General features: G+C 44.8%; 3 protein-coding genes across 4 annotated transcripts; 2 read left to right on the top strand and 1 right to left on the bottom strand.

The window, feature by feature from the left end:
• Nucleotides 1-1,301: 1,301 nt before the first annotated feature.
• LOC136454354 (uncharacterized) lies at nucleotides 1,302-1,919 on the bottom strand. Its single transcript, XM_066454802.1, has one exon. The coding sequence runs from the start codon at nucleotides 1,917-1,919 to the stop codon at nucleotides 1,302-1,304; it is 618 nt and encodes a 205-aa protein (XP_066310899.1).
• Nucleotides 1,920-5,973: 4,054 nt separating this feature from the next.
• On the top strand, nucleotides 5,974-13,095 carry LOC136449616 (LEAF RUST 10 DISEASE-RESISTANCE LOCUS RECEPTOR-LIKE PROTEIN KINASE-like 2.3). Of its 2 annotated transcripts, XR_010758063.1 has the most exons (5): nucleotides 5,974-6,880; nucleotides 11,013-11,048; nucleotides 11,198-12,257; nucleotides 12,352-12,749; nucleotides 12,840-13,095. XR_010758063.1 is itself a non-coding variant. In XM_066449722.1 (4 exons), the coding sequence occupies exons 1-4, from the start codon at nucleotides 6,190-6,192 to the stop codon at nucleotides 12,491-12,493; spliced, it is 1,929 nt and encodes a 642-aa protein (XP_066305819.1). In that variant the 5' UTR covers nucleotides 5,974-6,189; the 3' UTR covers nucleotides 12,494-13,095. The 2 variants fall into 2 exon arrangements, 1 of the variants encoding a protein (XP_066305819.1); XM_066449722.1 differs by having other exon boundaries at nucleotides 12,352-13,095.
• Nucleotides 13,096-15,103: 2,008 nt separating this feature from the next.
• On the top strand, nucleotides 15,104-17,620 carry LOC136454353 (extensin-like). The gene is made up of 4 exons (XM_066454801.1): nucleotides 15,104-15,251; nucleotides 15,350-15,440; nucleotides 16,479-17,105; nucleotides 17,521-17,620. The coding sequence occupies exons 1-4, from the start codon at nucleotides 15,104-15,106 to the stop codon at nucleotides 17,618-17,620; spliced, it is 966 nt and encodes a 321-aa protein (XP_066310898.1).
• The last annotated feature ends 1,219 nt before the right edge of the window (nucleotides 17,621-18,839 follow it).

Genomic DNA, 18,839 nt, shown 5'->3' with positions numbered 1-18,839 from the left:
TTATCGGTAAAGTGGAGTAACTTATCATACTTCTCACCATATCCATTAATGTACGGTTTCGTCTTTCAGCTACTCCATTTTGCTGAGGCTCGCCTGATGTAGAGTACTAGGCAACTATGCCATTTTCCTATAAGAACTTTGCAAAAGGTCGAGGAACTTGGCCATATGGGGTATGTCGATCGTAGTACACCCCCACGGTTGGATCTTACTATCTTAATCTTTAAATTATGCTAGTTTTCTACTTCAGCCTTAAATATCTTAAATTTATCCAATGCTTTTGATCTTTCCTTAATTGGATAAATATAGCTATAACGAGAATAATCATCTGTGAATGTCATAAATAAATTATAACCATCCACACTTTTCATAGGAAATGGACCACCTGTGCTTCGTTTGGTGTCTTTCTTTATTTTCTTAATATACTTTCCTTTAATGCAATCAATGCATTGTTCTAAGTCTTCAAATTCTAATGGCAGAAGAATTGATTTCTTAATCAGTCATTCTATCCTCCCCCTCGAAATATGGCCTAAACGACAGTGCCATAATTTTGATGATACATCATGAATTCTCTTCCGTTTATTACTTACATTGATAGGCGAGGAGGCATTCACAACATTTATATTCTCACAAAGTGATAACAAATAAAGCTCGTCTTGTTTGAAGGCAAGACCAACACACTTATGATTAAACATAATCTTACATTGGCCATTACAAAAATGGCAATCAAATCCATCATGGTCTAAACGTGAAACACTTATTAAGTTTCTACGCAAAGCGGGTACATAAAGGACATCTATAAACTTAAGTGCAAAGCCATCATTTAATTCTAATGGGAGTTCTCCAATGGCTTCAACTTCAGCTTTGACTCCATTTGCTACCTTAATGTGTCTTTCTCCTCTTTGTAGGGTCCTCCTGATATGGAATCCCTGCAATGAATTTACAACATGAATAATTGCACCTGAATCAATCCACTAAGTAGATTTTGCATAACTTAAATACAAGGACTCATCTATAAACATAATAATGTCCACACCTTTTTCTCATTAGGTGCTTTAGGAACTCTAGACAATCCTTCTAATAGTGTCCCTTCTTCTTGCACCATTTGCAGATATCCTTGTCTACTTGAACATTGTTGAATTTCTGATGGTGATCAGTCTAAGGGGCCTTTCCTTGTGACTTAGAAGGGGAGTTACTACCCCACTGAGGTTTCCCTTGTGGTTTAGCATTCTTAAAGTTTTTTCTTTATTTTTCTTCACATGGTTGATGGAGTCATCATATGAGCTCTTAAGCCTCTCATCTTCTTACACACATGTGGCAATGAGCATCTCAATGTCCCACTTATCTGGCTGTAAGTTGTAATTAACTACAAAGGTTTCATACTCTTTAGACAAAGATGCAAAAATCAAATGAACTAGGAACTCATCCTTAAGCCCCATGTCTATTGGTTTGAGCTTGGATGCCGTATTGCTCATCTTCAATATGTCCTCTCTAATCCCTCCCCTAGTGTATTTCTCATTGACTAACTTCTTAATAAGAGTGCTTGCATAAGCCTTAGAAGAGCCAGTAAACTGACTCTCCACCTTCTTGAGATACTCAGTGACGGTGGTACATTCTGGGATTGCTCCCCTTATTGGATCCTCAATGGAGCTCTTAATCACCATCAAACACTTGCCGTTTGAACTATCCCACTTCGCACGATCAAGGTCGTACTTAATTCTTACTGTTGCATGGTCCCACTCCCGAGTAGCGAAAGCTGCATCAGTCTCATTTTCTGCCCTCACCGGGTCCTTAGGCTCAGTGGGACAGGGAGAGGTTAGTGCTAGATCATTGTCGCACAGCGCAAGTGCTATCTCAAGCTTCTCTCGCCATATGCCATAGCTGCTTTCATTTAGAGGCAGAATGGACGAGATAAACATCATTGGGTTGTATCCTAAAAACAACATCAGAGAAAGTGAGAAACATTTGACATAATAATTGTATGCCGTAATTTAACGTTGGTCAAAATTAAAACATACAATGTGCTTCTACATTAACTCTACATCACCGTTGGGCAGAAATAAAACTAATGCATAAAACTCATAAATAAACTTATAATATTGTTATCATCAACGTTGGTCAGAAAATAACATCATAATTTAACTTAAACAAATTTGACTACTCCTCCAATTAAAATTTTCCCGTTGGTTCTAATTTAATTAGAGGATAAACCTAATCATAGCAGCGAAAACATGAAAAAAATCTTAAAAAATAATACTTATTCAGAAGCATCACTATGTACTTATCTACTCTCTAAATAAATTATCCTGTTGGTTCAAATTTAAGCAAAGATTAAAATCTAGACTAAATTCATCCAAGAAATGCTTCTGAAAAGAAAAAAAACTAATTCCCAATCAGACTATTCATGCGGCCCAGTGTTGAAATCGGCCCATGGCCTGCTCGCGCATCGCGCGCCCCGCATCCCAGGCCACAACCTGGGCCTGGGCCGGGAAACTCCCTACCCGCCTAGGACGAAAGTTGGCCCGGTCGTCCCTGGCTATCCATCTGGACGGACGGCTGTCCGACCTTCTCGGCGGAACAAAACCATGGCCGGGCGGCGTCCCCAAACCCTAGACCTCATTTCTCTCCTTCCCCCTTTCCCTCAGTGTCACACCAGAGGCAAGAGATTTGTGTAGTTGTTGCCCGCGGCGACCAGAGGGAGGTGGCGACACCGCCCCCTGTCCTGCTCGTTGGTGCGCGCACGCTCACCGTAGGGTGAATGCGCCACCGTCAAGTGTTCTACCAACGGTGCCCTAAGTGCGCGCACACAGTGCGGCGGAGCGCCGGCGAGCCAGCGGCTTGGGGTGTTCTTCCCACGTGATGGCGGTAGCGACGGCGGTGGAAGGACTCTGGTAGGTCCTTCCTCTTCTCCGTCCTCTTATCTAGGGTTAGGATTTCATCCGAATCAAAAATTTGAATCACCTCCTTCTATTTTCTTCCCAAACTAGATCTACACGCTAAACCTGGCTCCGATACCATTGTTAGACTGCTAGGACCAACTAGAAGTAGATCTAGCGGGTTTGTCTTCACTAAAATTGGGATAAAAGCGAGTTCTTCCTAGAGAGAGAACTAGAGGGAGAGAGGAGGTGCAGAGGGTCAGACCATCGGGCTTGGGGAGGAAGTGGCCATGGCGACAGTGTCCCGGTGACGGCGGTGTCCCGGCGGTGAAGTCCAATGATGACGGGCTAGTGTTGAGGACAGTGGCAGCGTAGATCCAGAGGCGGTGAAGCTTCCCATCGCTGTTAGCGCCCCCTCTCGATCGAACTAGGGTTTGTAGGTGGGGTTTATGGCGGCGTTGATGAACCTCGTACTGCGAGCTCCGGCCCCCCACCTTCTTTATATGGCGTTGCGCGACTGGGACTCACCAACCATGATTTGGTTGGACGCCCCCGATCAGGGCGCGGATCAAAGCCCGACTCAACCGTTGGGCCGAGTCGGAGGAGATCAACACTAACAGTACCAGATCCTGGATATCTTCTATGAAAACAGCTCGTTCGTAGTCACCAACGTCGACCTGTCGTCCGGTGACAAATATACTTATTGCGATCTCACCATCATCGGCAACGCCTCCTCCGACCTGAGCGCTGTGCTGTTCCAAATTAGCAACAGAAACCGGGAGCTGGTGCTGGGATACCAAGGGGTGGTGGCGGCTGACTACAACCGCCTAATGAAGGGTGGGTTTCTCCTAGAGCACAGCTACACGGCAGAGGATTGCGCGCCATGCGTGCAGAACGGCGGCCAGTGCTCCGTCGATGCCGGCGAGGACGTCTTGGCGCGCCAGTGCTCCGATGGCGTCCACGCAGCGGCGGGACCTTGCAGTGAGTTCAATACCATATAAGCTACCTCACCCTCTGTCATTCCTAAAATGTTCCTCGTTTGTTTATTTGTTTGTTAATTGGAAAATTCCATGCTTTTGCATATTATTCATCTCACATTGTAAGTCTAGATATATTCCTTGTTTTTGCTAAAATTTACCTCGCTAATCTCGAAGTAAATTACGTGAAAACAAACATTGCACACTTGTGCAACTCTATTACAAGATCGCAAGTTCAACAACAAGGCAAATCATTATAGATTGCGTATGGTTGATGCCAGAGATCACCTATTAGTAGAGCCACTATACTAGAGCAGTTATTATGTCCACCACAAATGTGTAAATTAATATCCGCATCCAGATCGTCTACAGTCTATGTGCCTGTAAATTGCATGAAAGTGGCCATAAATGTATAATTCAGAGCTTTTGCCCCCCCGCCCCCCCCCCCCCCACCCACCCACCCACCCAAAAAAAAAACAAAAAATCCATTCACAAGTATAGTTTTTTTTCCAGAAAAGCTAATGATCAACCGGTTAATGTACCGGTTGTTATCAACCCTATTTTGGGCCATACGATGCCGAAGCGACAGCCTCCCCACGCCCTGAACCGATGCCACATGCCGCCGCCCACCACCTCCACCTCGTCCTCGGCACCTCCCCTCGTGGCCGTCCCATGACTCACCACCTGCTGTAGCTGCACCACTTCAGCATCAAGCAAGCAATCATGCTGGTGTGTGCGTCCGCCTGACACACGAACACGAGCACAGAACACCCAATCTCTCCTCTCTCACCTCCTTTGTGTGGATTTGTTTTTTTTTTAATTTTTTTAAGAATTTGTGAACAATTTGACGTATATCTCTCTGATGTCTGGAATCCATAAAAATAATTTGTAATTTTTTTAAAAAAAAAATTGCATATATTTGTATTATTCCCAAATTACATCACTCTATGCAATAAATTACACCAAAGAAATAATTGTAAATATAGTAATAAGGCAGTGTAAATATAGCTGTAAGATAGTATAAGTGCATGAGAAAAATTTGGTTGATGAGTGGGACTAAACAACTAGTTGTTGGTTAGACATCTCTGACAATTCTTTCACTCACAAGTAAAGCATACTCCCTCCGCACCAAAATAAATAACATTCTAAGGTTTTAAATTTATCTCAAAATAAATAACATTCTACATAAATAGGAAACACTGTCTTGTAATGTGGCAGATATTCATGGATGCATATAAACGATAACTGTCAAAGACTTAAAATCCATGAAATATTCTCCGGGAAAAGAAAGGAGATAACAGTACCTGCGTCCTTTTACAATGTTGTTAATCTGTCCAAAAATTTATAATGCTTATTTATTTATTATTGGATGGATAGAGTATGTCTGTACCTATGTGGAAAAATAGCTATTTCTAGCTTTGCAAGAACAGATTTCGCTGGTAGGAAATCGATAGAAACACATTCGTTTGAGAGAGAAGATACGAATTAAGTGATTTTATTTGTGGCAAACACATCAACATAAAGCAATCGTGCAAATTTAGGAGTACATGAGTTCCGTTGAAAAACATGCTAAGTTCTATGTGAGCGGTGGCTAATTGTGTTTTTGTTCCTATGACGGTGGTGTTTAGCACCATAGGTGCCCTTGTATATCAAACTCTTTTTCCTTCATAATTGAGCGTTAGAACTCCCTGTCTTTGCTTACAAAGAAAATCTTTTTTAAGTGGCCACGCCGTAGCACGCTTTTTTCCATTAAGCAGAAGTAAAGTTTGGCCCAGGTGACCACGATAATCCCACGATTACCGAGTCCGCTGAACCTAACAGCACACAAAGGTTGCGATTACATAGAACAATCATGCGACAAAGGAAACACCGAAGAATCAGAGAGCACCGTCAAGACCGACCGTAGCTACCTGTAACAGATAGGCACCAATCGATGGCCTCGTCTCCCGGTCTCCCCGTAGGTATAACAGTTACTCTAATAGTCAATTCATTTCCAAAAAAAAAAAAACAGTTAGTAGTCAGAGCATATCTAGAGCATCCCGGTCTCCCCGTCGTTATAACATCTGGTGGCTCTCGTTGGAGCGTGCCTTTACCGGGGAAGCGCGGCGCACCCGCGGTCACGTCAGTCGTCGCCTTGCCCAGTACTGCACAATATCCTATGCGTGGATGACGACGACGGCCCGACCCGAATGCCCCCTAGTCAAAGTTTCGTTTCTACGCACACGACGACGCGGACTCGCCTTCACCATTTACACTCAGCCCAGCCACCACCAGTGCCTGTGAGCGGTTCACCCTTCTGTTCATCCTGCTAATGCCATCGTCGAATTAATAAGCTTTCCATGGCACCGTCCTTGTTGCTGCTCTTTCTAGTCTCGTCGTCGGTGTGGGTGGCCTTATCCTTACCATCGCCGGTGGCGGCAGCAGATGGGCAAGCAGGAGGAGAGCAGTGCCCGCCCTATTATTGCGGCGACGTGACCATCTCCTTCCCGTTTGGGCTCATCCCGGAGGGCGCCGAGCAGACCAACTGCGGCGCCGGGATTGGGTTCCAGGTTCGTTGTCATTACACCACCCGGACGCCATACCTCGGATACTATCAGAGCGATATCACTATGCAGATCCTCAGCATATTTTACAACAACCGCTCCTTGCTCATCGCCGATAGACTAGCATATTTCAATAGGTCTAGGCCCGAAGGGTGCCGCATCCCGACAGCCAACACCTCGTCCCGTCTTGTTCGTCCGTTCTCGGTCAGTCCCGTCAATCAGAACCTCATCTTCTACAACTGCACCAAGCCGCCGCCGCCAGGCGCGGGGCTCGTGGAGACGGTATGCCACAAGAACACGTTTGTTCGTGCCGCCGATGGGCGTCCCGACGAGTCAGCAGGCAGCTACTTTTTGGAGGACTGCAACGCTACCATGGTACCGGTGCTCGGGGTGTCCGGCAAGGTGAACGCAACCAACTACGAGCAACTCGTCAGGGATGGCTTCCTAGCGACATGGCAGTGGCCACCACCGCTGCCGCCGCCGCCAGGTAACTTCGCTCTTGGAACTAGTATTATACCGAGTCTATCTATCTATCAGCTTAGCAGGAAGAGGAATACACCTAGGGAGTAGTTACTCCCATGTGTATATCTCTAGATTTAGGGTGTATATGGCCCAACGAAGTTTATGTAGATGGGGTATATCATCATACTAGACCATCTAGGATACTATAAATGAGTATGTACATATACGCAATGTGATTTATTGATTATGGGAGTATCTACTCTGGGAGTATATAAAATGCACCCTATATGTACTAGTAGCATCGAATCAGGGCTGACATAGAAGTGAGTGGAGCTCATAGTCTTATCCTTCGTAGGCCCCATGGAATTAGGTCCCCATTTGCAGCAGGAGTAGCTCTCATCTCACCCTGAGTGACCTTGGCTGCCTTCCCTGATCCCTCGATCCACCGGTAGATAGTTTTGGCCAGCGGCAGCTGGAAGTGATGGTTATTATCTCGTGTGTCGTGTTCGTGCTCAATTGGTGGTGACACTGACAAATTGCATGCCGGGGGTGTCGTGCGCGCACTGGCCACCCAGCAATCCCTGGTATAGTTTTTGAAATTTCAAGTTTTATGATATAAATGATACAATTTATGCCTTTGTGATCCTAGTTTATCGGGTTAATTTTTGGATTTTAAAAAATAAAAGCTACGATTTTATAATTCTAATAGTGCTGGTCGTTTTAGCCGCACGACTTTCTTGGTCCCGTTGCATCATGCAGATTGTGGCGTGGCGCTGGCGCGTTGGCGTCGCGTCAGTGCTGCCCACTGGAGCGATCGACTATTAGCTTTTTCCAACATGTTCATGTTAAACCTACAAAGCCAAAAGCGTATCTACTATTAGCGCATTCCGTTGACCACCTTCAAAGTCTGTTAGTCTCCTCCCCCTGTTTGTCTCGTTGCTACTGCAATCGTGGACACCCCAGTACCCCACCCCACCCATGCTCCTCCTAACCTCCCACCATGGCCTCGACCTCGCTCGTCTCGTCGTTGGTGTGGATGGTCCTGTCGTTGCCGCTGATGCTGCCTAGGCAATTCTACGCAGTTATACCTTTTTCTGATTAATCAGAGTAATTCTCATGTTAAAGAAAGAATTTGAATAGTTTCACACATACATGAGTTATATGACCATACTTAATCTTCCACCACCTCCATTTGTCGCCTTTGGCCATTTTCATGCTTGGGTCAAGTCCTAAACCACTCTAGGTAGAAAAACACCTAGGCGAGGCAGACCACTTTTTGAAACTAAGGTTATAGGTGCAACTACTCTTTTTTCCTCACCGGTATACATAACAGTTTGACTCTTTCAAATTAGTGATAGAATTAAGTGTTTCAACTGGGGTGAACCATGACTTCCAAGCTCCAACCAAACAAAGACAACTTTCAACTAGCATCCAGCTTTCAGTGGAGCCTTGATTGGAACTTTCAATCAAAGAACTTGACCTTCCATTTTCATTGGTTCATACTAGCGAAAAGTGTACTTTAAAGTCTACATTTGAGACAAACCATTAAATTCTTTAAAGTGTCTGATTTCAACAATTTCCACGCACAATACTAACAGAGAGAAAAAGGGAAATTCAACTAAAAGAAAAAATATCTTATTTGATGTAAAATGCTATGTAGTCTTCGCCTTCTCAGAGCAAGAAGATGTGCATATCACCCACGACCTCCAGAAAACACACACAGACGAGTATGGCGAAGAAGTTGTCAGCAGGATGAGTAGTTATAGAATGTGGATTATTTGCCTTTAAATTAGCACTCTGTTGAGGAATGTTTGCATTTCTCTTAGAATAATTCACTTTTAAGTGATTTTTTGAGTGAAATAGTAAAATTTGAATGCAAGTAGCAAAATTAATAGGGTTGCACTCCTCAGCTTGGTAGTAGAATATATTGCTAATCTTAAGTAGCAAAATCAGAGAAGTTCAAGCACACAATTAAAGGAGGATTGCTTTACTCCTACTCTTCTAGTAGTCAATTACCACTTTACCAGTAGTTCTTTTTTCTCGAACAAAAACAGTAGTTCTTAGGTCATGCAATGCAACTATGCAAAGGATTCAATGATTCTGTAGTGTCCATTTGGGTGCCAAATACAGTCCTGCCAATGACATAAAGTCGCTATCCGTACTAATTGAATAATAACAACAGGTCGTCTTCATACAGTTTAGCGTGATCACTGCTGCATGGAATATACAATGTTGATTGGAAAAAAAGTTTGTCCCGCTTTTACGTGGACAGTCTGCTTCAACGGCAAATTATCTTTTGGTTGATTAGTGTCAGTTATTCCATTGATTGGGACATTGAGGCCCACTGTATTATAGTCAAACACATTGGTTGAAGTATTCAACTACACTATTTGAAAAAGATGCCGTACCAATGGCCCTTATCCCTATTTTTCTTCTACTAGTGATAGCTGACTAGAGAACTGTTCTAGCGTCTGCTAACCAATGCACTATATTTTTTTAAGAAAACAATTGAATTTATCTGTTGTGGAATCAAGCTTCTAAAGTTGAGAAGAACACACTGCAGTGAATTTATATGGGGTGCATTCATACCCATGTGATGTGGTTAGTCATGTTTCAACTGCACAACAGTGATATAGTCTGCATGGCTTGGACAATTTTTTTGATGATTTGATATTCACAAGATTCCTTGGTGTTGTTTGTTTTGATTCTCATGTTTGATGTTTCCTCGTTGCATCATATTGCTCCTGCATGCCTTTTGTGAGCATGACGTGTCTGTGCTATTTTCTTCCACCAAGACTTTTCTGGCTTGTGTGAAGAGTCAGTTTGCGTAAGGATTTGCTTACTTTCTGGCTACGATTTCTGAGGGCTATTTTTCTCTCTTATCTAGCTAACTGCATCTTTGGTTCTATGTAGAGAACCTAGGAACCACTGGTTGGCGGTGGTACCAACACCTTGGCTTATAATTTGAAATTAGATTGATCTCAAAACCCTCCCATGCTCATCGTAGAAGTGTTTCTTCACGCATCTATGTTTGGAGTACTGCTTTACCCTTTAAGGTTCTTTTGAGGAATGAGGACAGAAAGTTTACCCTCTAGTCATCCCCCATTTTAAATTTTCTTCCATTTGCTGGTGAATATATAGATAGTTTGGGCCAGCAATCATGACTAAGGAATTTTATGACTATTCGATGAAGTCAAAGTCAAAGTCAATAATGGTAACCAACAACAATGCAAGAAAGTTTCAAACAAGGCACTGGATTACTGTTGTCCATCCTAATTTAACCTATCCCGGATGTGCTTCAATCATGGTTTGTTGTCTTGTCTGAAATATTTTTTTGTCTTGTCTGAGATATTTTCTTAACAGATGCTGTTCCTGTTTTCAGCAGTTACAAAGACCACATAATCTATATATGGACATACAATTTTGATGTCATTATGGTCTAGAAGTCAAGATTTTTATTTCTTTTACTTCTAACAAGCTGACGGTGTTGGTACCACCTTCAATTGAGGAACTGAAATCCACAGTTGCTGCATTTTCTTGTGCTGTCTTTTTCAACTTTACACCTTCAATTTCTTACCATAATCATTTATACCTAGACAATTCATTAATATTTAGGTTGTAACATAGCCATGCTTCTGCTTTTCCATGATGTTTCTGGAGATCAGAGAGAGGTATTCAGTGCATCGATAAATATATCCTGCGCTGATAATTGACCATTGTATCTCGAACGGGGGAAATGGTAGTAGCAATTTTTTGCCTGTAGAGACCAAATAGTGTGGCTTTGTCTCCAGGATGACATCATGTTTGATTCTGGCTGTAGGGCACTGAGAATTTGCAGGTTTATCATCAGTAAACACGGCAAATATACCTATTTAATATCTACAAGTACATCTATGTTGTACAGCCGTACAGGCTTATATTTTCTCATGCCACACAAAGATGCAAAATGGTCACTATTGCTGGACATCGAATGCTAATGAGCATTTCTATGTTTAAACATACATCTCTTTTTTCCTTGAACAGTTCTTTTTATTTTCTATTCTCCTCATATATACTGTCATATCTTAACTGACAGCCATGGAAGGCTATAGACTAATTTAATCTGAAAATATTACATTTAAATTAGCAAGCTATTCACAGTTACTATTCTTATGCAGGAGCAAAAATGAAAACAAGTATGGTAGTCGGAATTGGTGAGTACCAACCATGTATTGTATTTTGTATCTATTATATTGGGTCCCATTTCCTGCACTACACGAACTTTTTAGCATCTTATGGTTCAGAATGTCTAGGATCAATTGGTTACCACATATTGCTAATGTTGATACACTATTATGGGCAGTCTGTGGAGTAGGAGGCGGCAGTCTATTGGTAGCATACTTCTTTTTTGTCTGGCATAAGCAAAAACTAAGGTTTTTCCTATGCAAAAAGACCAGCAGCACCACAGAAGAGAACATTGAGGCCCTAATATTATTACATGGGTCACTAGCTCCAAAACGATACAAGTACTCCGAAGTAACAAAGATAACATCTTCCCTTAATAATAAGCTTGGGGAAGGTGGTTATGGCATGGTTTTCAAAGGAAGGCTAGATGATGGTCGTCTAGTTGCAGTGAAGTTCCTGCATGACTCCAAAGGTGACGGTGAGGAGTTTGTGAATGAGGTTATTAGTATTGGCAGGACATCTCACATTAATATTGTTAGCTTATTTGGGTTTTGTTTGGAAGGCTCAACAAAGAGGGCCCTCATATATGAGTATATGCCAAATGGTTCTTTGGATAAGTATATATACTCCAAGAATCCCAAAGCAATTTTAGGATGGGATAAGCTCTATACCATAGCAATTGGGATCGCTCGAGGGTTGGAATACTTGCACCATAGTTGTAATACACGCATAGTGCATTTCGATATCAAACCTCAAAATATCCTTCTGGATCAGAACTTTCACCCAAAGATTGCTGATTTTGGTTTGGCCAAGTTGTGCCATACCAAGGAGAGCAAGCTTTCTATGACCGGTGCTAGAGGAACACCTGGGTTTATAGCTCCTGAAGTGCATTCTCGAACCTTCGGAGTTGTTTCAGAAAAATCAGATGTTTATAGCTATGGAATGATGTTGCTAGAGATGGTTGGAGGCAGAAAAAATGTTAAATCGATGGCTCAAGAGTCAAGTGAAATGTATTTTCCACATTGGATTTATGACCACTTTGGTCGACACGATGGATTACAGGCATGTGAAGTTACACGTGACAACAAAGGAATCGCCAGAAAAATGAGTGTGATTGGCCTGTGGTGCATCCAAATATTACCAATGCATCGCCCTACCATTGGAAAGGTCTTGGAAATGTTTGAGAGAGGTTCAGATGAACTAGACATGCCACCAAGGCAAAACTTCAGTCAAATATTGTAAGATATTATTTGAGATACATATATATTTCAGCAATTATTCAGTATCGTTTACAACAATGTTGATATAACAATTTTTTTCATTCTTTTGCAGCGAAGATCCAGCTTACAGTTTGAATGCAAAAAGCACGGGCATGATTAGTGGTACCAAAACAAAAGTTTCTAGTGAAGTGCTAAAGATGAAGGAGATAAGCGTTGTAAATTCAAAAATCTTACAACGGTTACCAACTCTATGAAACGGTAACCTTCAAGTGGAATTTGGCATTAAACTTGTAGGTATCTCTATGACAGAGGGTTTTTTTTGAAAGACGGCAAGAGATTTGCCGAATTTATATTAATAGAAGAAAAAGAGAAAAACAACAACAGATATTACATGCCTCGTCCTTGGAAGGGGCACCTGGTCTACTATTGTGATATTTGTTTTGAAACAAAAGGCTACTGGTCTACTATGATATATTTGATTCGAAGTGATAAAGATTAAGGCTTTAAGAGGTAAAGTCGTATTGTCCCAGTATGCATAAGATAATTGATATCCTCTTAATAGCGGTTTGTCACTCTTTGTTTTCTGTTGACAATCAAAAGCGTCTAAAGCATATAATGGACTCCACCATCATGTTTCTATTGTCGAGACGGTCAGCAAACATATTTGGATCATCCCATTTGAAGCCTGGACGAAGAAACATCATTTCGGAGGTACTGGCCCTGCTGGAACTGCCAGGCCGGTTCCCAACAAGATCCTCAAATGCATGATTTGATTGCACCATTGCGTTCCTCTCGTCGAGCTGATCGAAAAACATATATGGTTTACCTCGTTTGGAGTCCGGATGAATTAATTATAATTTTTGGAAGATTTTCGACACCGGATTGCACCAGAACCGGCCAGGCCGGTTTGAACCAGTCAGGCCGTTTTGTAAACCAGCTAGGCCGGTTTGCCTGCCCCTGTGGCTGTCCAGGCCCCGTGAAAACCGGCCTAGCCAGTTTGGGAATCGGCTAGGCTGGTTTGCCTGGATGGGTCCGATTCAAACTCTATTTTGGTCAGGATTTGGACGTATTTTCGCATAGGAAATTTAGAGATTACGATATAGAGTTGTTTTCTATTGGGATAAGACCACCCCCTCTCTATATATGAGAGGACCATGACTGATTGAAGGATTCAACACTCAATCGTAAAAAACACATCTACTACCTCTCTCTATCATCTTCTCCTATTTACCTCTTCTCCTCTTTCTTCGTCGGTGTTGCATGACTAGAGGATCGACGACGACGATGCTCTAGAGCGGTTAGGCCGGTTAGAGCAGCCCAGCCGCTGCACACCCCGATGGGGTCCCTCCCTGGCGTGTTGAGTTTTGGGTCTCAAGAGACCTCGCCAGTGTGTCTTGCGAATCACGCTCCCAGCGAGGCTCTTCCGGTGACGGGTCTTACGTATCGCACTCATGGCTAGAGGCACAAGGTCCGGGTGCGGACATACCCATGGCGCTGGCTGACCAAAAATCGGCTAGACTCTACATCGAGCGATCTAGCTCCTTTTCGATGTGCTGACCTAATTAAGCGTCAACCGTCTCACTTATGCACCACCCCTATGACCATATAGTTGAACTAGTTGGCGACTAATATATAGGCCCTGTTTGATTTTTTAGGCGTTCCTAAAATTCCTGTCACATCGAATGTTTGGACACATAGATGGAGTATTAAATATAGACTAATTACGAAACTAATTGCATAACTTATGACTAATTTGCAAGACGAATCTTTTAAGCCTAATTAGCCATGATTTGACAACGTGGTGCTACAGTAAACATGCGCTAATGATAGATTAATTAGGCTTAAAAAATTCGTCTCGCAAATTAGCCTTCATCTATGTAATTAGTTTTATAATTAATGTATATTTAATACTTCTTATTATTATTTAAACATTCGATGTGACATGAATTTTAGAAGCGCCTAAAGAACAAACACCCCCTATTGTTACCCGCGGAAATAAATTTGAACTAGCTGGCGACTGATATTGTTTACGTTTATGTTACTGTACGAGAAACCAAACAGCTCGCTAGATGCTACTCGTAGGCCTGAGGCCTGAGGGCCTGCGATGGCCCAATCTGTCCGACAAATTTTCCACGCATTATCGAAATGGTCTGCACTCGGCACGTTCCGAGAGACTTTAACTTGTTGAGTGCCTAGCAAACGTGTGTTTTTTCAGAAAGTTGGAAAGATTACCCAGATGTTAGGGAGTGTGGCGCTGGCGCATCGAGCTAGTTTCCTCGGCTTGCTGAAAGGCCCCCATAATGCCATGTCTGCCATAATCTGCCTGACAAAATTTCCACGCATTGTTGAAATGGTCTGCGCTCGGCACGTTCCGATGGACATAACTTCTTCTTCTTGAGTGCCTAGCAAAGGTGTTGTTTTTCAGCAAGTTAGACAGATCACCCAGACGTTAGGGAGTGTGGCGCTGCCGCATCGAGCTAGTCCTCTCTGCTTGCTGAACAGAGGACTCTGGAATTGTCCATGTGTTTATGGGCACTCGATGAATGTACACCATACTTTTTTTTTCTTTTTTCTAAGAAAAAGACGAATATACACGTACGGCACCTAAATGCTGCTACTTGACCATGTCATTTTCATCAGTGCACTGATCAGCTTTCGCACAGACAAGAAGCAAATCACTGAAGTTGTTCAAAACCCCTTTCGCATCCGTCCATGACTTTGGCACTCTTGTGTTGAGCCGTATCGTATTATTAGCTCACTTGTTGCACTTCACTAGACGTGCCCTGAGAGCCACGACCCACATCCTCCGGAACCAGAAAGACAAGCTGCGCTCCGGCGAGACGCGACGCAGGGTCTTGAACATTATGTACCCGCTCTCGTTCCGCGGCACGGAGCCGTACGTTGTGTTGTACTGCGGAGGCATCCCGGCCTCTTTGTGCTCACTGCTCACGCACGACGGTGTCTCCGTGCCTGCGATATGTGACGGGTTCCATCCGTTTGGAGCGGCCGACGGTGCGAGCTGCGCTGCGTCAACGCGTGCAGGCAAGCTGGCACACCTTCCGTTCCTGTGCTTCTGCTTCTGTTATTCTGAGCCTCTGACGGGTCCACAGGTCACTTCATCTATGACGCGTGCAAGCAGGCTGGAAGAAGGACGACGTTAGCGTCTCCTTCCCGTGTTAAGCTCGTCCCGGAAGACGCCATGTAGAATTGCAGACTAACTGACCTGTAGTGGCCGTGAACTAGGAGATGAAGACCGTGGGTCAGCGCATTCGCCAACGTACATCCTCGCGGCTTCCAGTGCAATGCACCACCTCCTTCCTCTGTGACAGTGCAACTGCATGTGGAGATGTCACATGTGATAGATATCACATGTGGAGATGTCCTGGTTTGTAAGCATCGTACGTGACAACATGCACGAAATCTTCTAAAATTTTTATCATAGCCTCCACATATAATATCACGATATCTCAACAAGTTTCATGATTTTCGAACTTTGTTTGCTTTTTATAGAATTTATAAACACTTCACACGCAATTTCGCGGACATGTTTCGTGAACAAAATGTCCGAAATTTCGGGTCCGTTCCTAGATACGGCCTCTCACAATGCTCACTAACATGACTATCAATTTTCGAATCATTAAACTTCATTATTCGTACCACGTGCAGTTTAAATTTCTAATTTCCGGACAAATTCAAGTAAACGAAATAAAGTAACTAAATATAACAAAAAGCCACAAAAAATCCTCAAATTGTAACTAGGAGTTCCTGGTGCTTTAAAAAGGCTGCACAAAAAAATTGGAGGCCAAAAACAAAAAAAAACAAAAAAACTTTGTCGAGCGCCGGGGCATGGCACTCGGCAAAGGGTGTCTTCGTCGAGTGCCAACCATCAGGCACTCGGCAAAGAATGTTTTAAATTTTTTTTAAATTTCCTCTTTGCCGAGTGCATCCACAGGAGCACTCGGCAAAGAAATAATAAAAAAAAATCTTTGCCGAGTGCCGTACAGGGGGCACTCGGCAAAGTATTTTAAAAATAAATTTTTTTTTCTTTGCCGAGCGCCAAATCTGAGACGCTCGGCAAAGAATTTAAAAAAAAAATTTAAATCTTTGCCGAGTGCCAGATCTGGGGCACTCGGCAAAGAAATTAAAAACAAAAAAAACAAATCTTTGCCGAGTGCCTCCCTGATCCGCACTCGGCAAGCCACGGACTTAGCGGTTTTTGACCGGCCGGGGCAGTCACAGCCAGCCACCCTGCGCCCACGCCTGCCCGCCCCCGCCTCCGCGCCGCGCGCCGCGCCCACACCGCCCCGCTCGCCCCGCCGCCACCGGCCGCCCGCGCGCCACCGAGCCACTCGGCCGCCGCGCTGCCCGCCGTGCCCTGCGCCCGCGCCGCCCGCGCGCCCTACGCCTGCACGCGCGCCCGCGCCGCCCAACCGCCGCGCTGGCCCCGCGCGCCTGCACCGCCACGCGCCGCCCGGACGCCGCGCTGCCCGCGCCGCCTTGCCCTCGCTGCCCCGCGCGCCTTGGCCCTCGGCCGGCCTTGCCCCCCGGCAGGCCCTTCCCCTGGCTGCGCCGCCCGCTGCCGTCGCGCCCTACCGCCGGCCGCGCCGTGCCCCCGGCCGGCCCTTCCCCCAGCCGCGCCGCCCGCTGCCCGCGCGACAGGGCGCGCCGTGCCCCTGGCTGGCCCTTCCCCCGGCCGTGCCGCCCTGACCCCGGCTGGCTCTACGCCCCGGCCGCGCCTTTTTTCCAGCCTTGCCCTGCCCCCGGCCGCGCCCCGTGGACCACCCGCCCCGACGCCATCCGTGCTCGACCCCGTCCCCGACTCCACCCGATCACGACGCCGCCTGCCCCTACCCCGTCACCCATCAGGTATGCCTTCTCACTTATTATTGTCGAGGTAGTGGTAGTTGTAGTAGTATTAGTTGTACTAGTGGTAGTATTAGTACAACTAGTGGTAGTATTAGTAGTAGAATTAGTGGTAGTAGTAGTAGAAGTAGTGGTAGTAGTAGTACAACTAATGGTAGTAGTTGTAGCAATAGTGGTAGTAGTAGAAGAACCAATGGTAGTAGTAGTAGCAATAGTGAAAGTAGTAGTACAAGTAGTGGTACTACTTGGATATATTCTTCTGCATGGATTGATATCCAAACTACATGGCTTCTGTTGAGCCATATGTGCTTGTCGGCCATCGTGCCATTGTTTTTTGCAGGTTTTGGAAACCTCACCGTGCAGGGGAGGTTCTGCCGATTTTTTTTGTAAATGACAGTATTTTGTTCCATTTTTGTAGAGAAGAGCCCGTCAGAGTTGAGTCGGAGTTCTCGCCATCGTGTTGGTCTGCCTGCACCGCGTTGTCTCACCACTGCACCGACCCGCCATGGCCCCGCTAGCCTGACTCCGTTGCCACCCTAGGTATAACCCCTCTTTTTGTATCATTATCGTAGATCGCGTAACTCAGTTAGGCGTCTCCCGTTCGAAAGAGATACGGTTGGAGGTATGCAGATCTTTGCATATCTATGACCGTATCTATTTCGAATTGTCCACGCTTTTTGGATAGCCCGCGGATGCGTAGATGGGTTAGTTTCCATGTTCTGCTCTAGTCCGAGACAGAGTTTCGGCATCACCTCCCTGTTGTTCTTCGGATACACACTCTTCTTTGGCAGGATGTGTATCTGGAGAACAGCAGGGAGGTGCTGCCGAAATTCTGTCTCGGATAGGAGTAGAGCATGGAAACTAACCTCATCTACGTATCTACGGGTGGAATTAGGACCTATCCTCACCTATTAGACAGTAGGAACACCATGTAGATACAATTGATGGTTACATTACTTGCCGATACATATGTTAGAGGATGGATGACCATCAGTGGATGTACACGGGCTGGAGAAGTCAGAGTGATTACACCACGGAATGAATGAACAAGACCGATGCTTTCTTGAACAGTGCATTTGGCAACGCTGCTAAAGGACATTGCCTAGTTTTGTGTCCCTGCAGCAAATGTGGAAACAGGAGAAGGGTAAACAAGGTGGAAATGGGTAAACATCTTGTGAAGAATGGATTTACACCGGACTACACCCGGTGGGTCCACCATGGTGAAGCCCATCGTATGAGAGAGGAGGTGGTGAGACCACGGGTGGAGGCTTTTGATGCTGATGCCGGGGTAGCGACATGTTAGATGACTTTCACCAAGGACAGTTCAATGAGGGATGTGAGAAGGAGGAGATGGAAGCAGCCGCACAGGCGTTCTATGATATGATGGACTCGGCACAGAAACCCCTTCACGATCGGTCAACAGTGTCTCAACTGGATGCCATTGGACGCTTAATGGGGTTGAAGTCCGAGTTAAACTTAAGTCGACCTGGCTTCGATAAGATGTTGGCCGTGATTGGCACCTTGCTTCCGGAGGTCCACATTCTGCCGAAGAGCATGTACGAGTCACAGAAACTCCTTCGAGCACTTAAGATGCCGTATGAGCAGATACATGCTTGTCCGAAAGGGTGCCTCCTATTTAGGAAAGAACACGAGCATGCAAAGTTATGTCCAAAGTGTAAATCCTCCAGGTACCTGGAGGTAGACTCTGATGATGGCCAAAAGAGGCAACTTACGATC

The sequence above is a fragment of the Miscanthus floridulus genome, chromosome 5 (genome assembly GCF_019320115.1).
Source record: "Miscanthus floridulus cultivar M001 chromosome 5, ASM1932011v1, whole genome shotgun sequence".
Classification (NCBI taxonomy): Eukaryota; Viridiplantae; Streptophyta; class Magnoliopsida; order Poales; family Poaceae; genus Miscanthus; species Miscanthus floridulus.
This window is presented reverse-complemented; position numbering and strand designations above follow the sequence as displayed.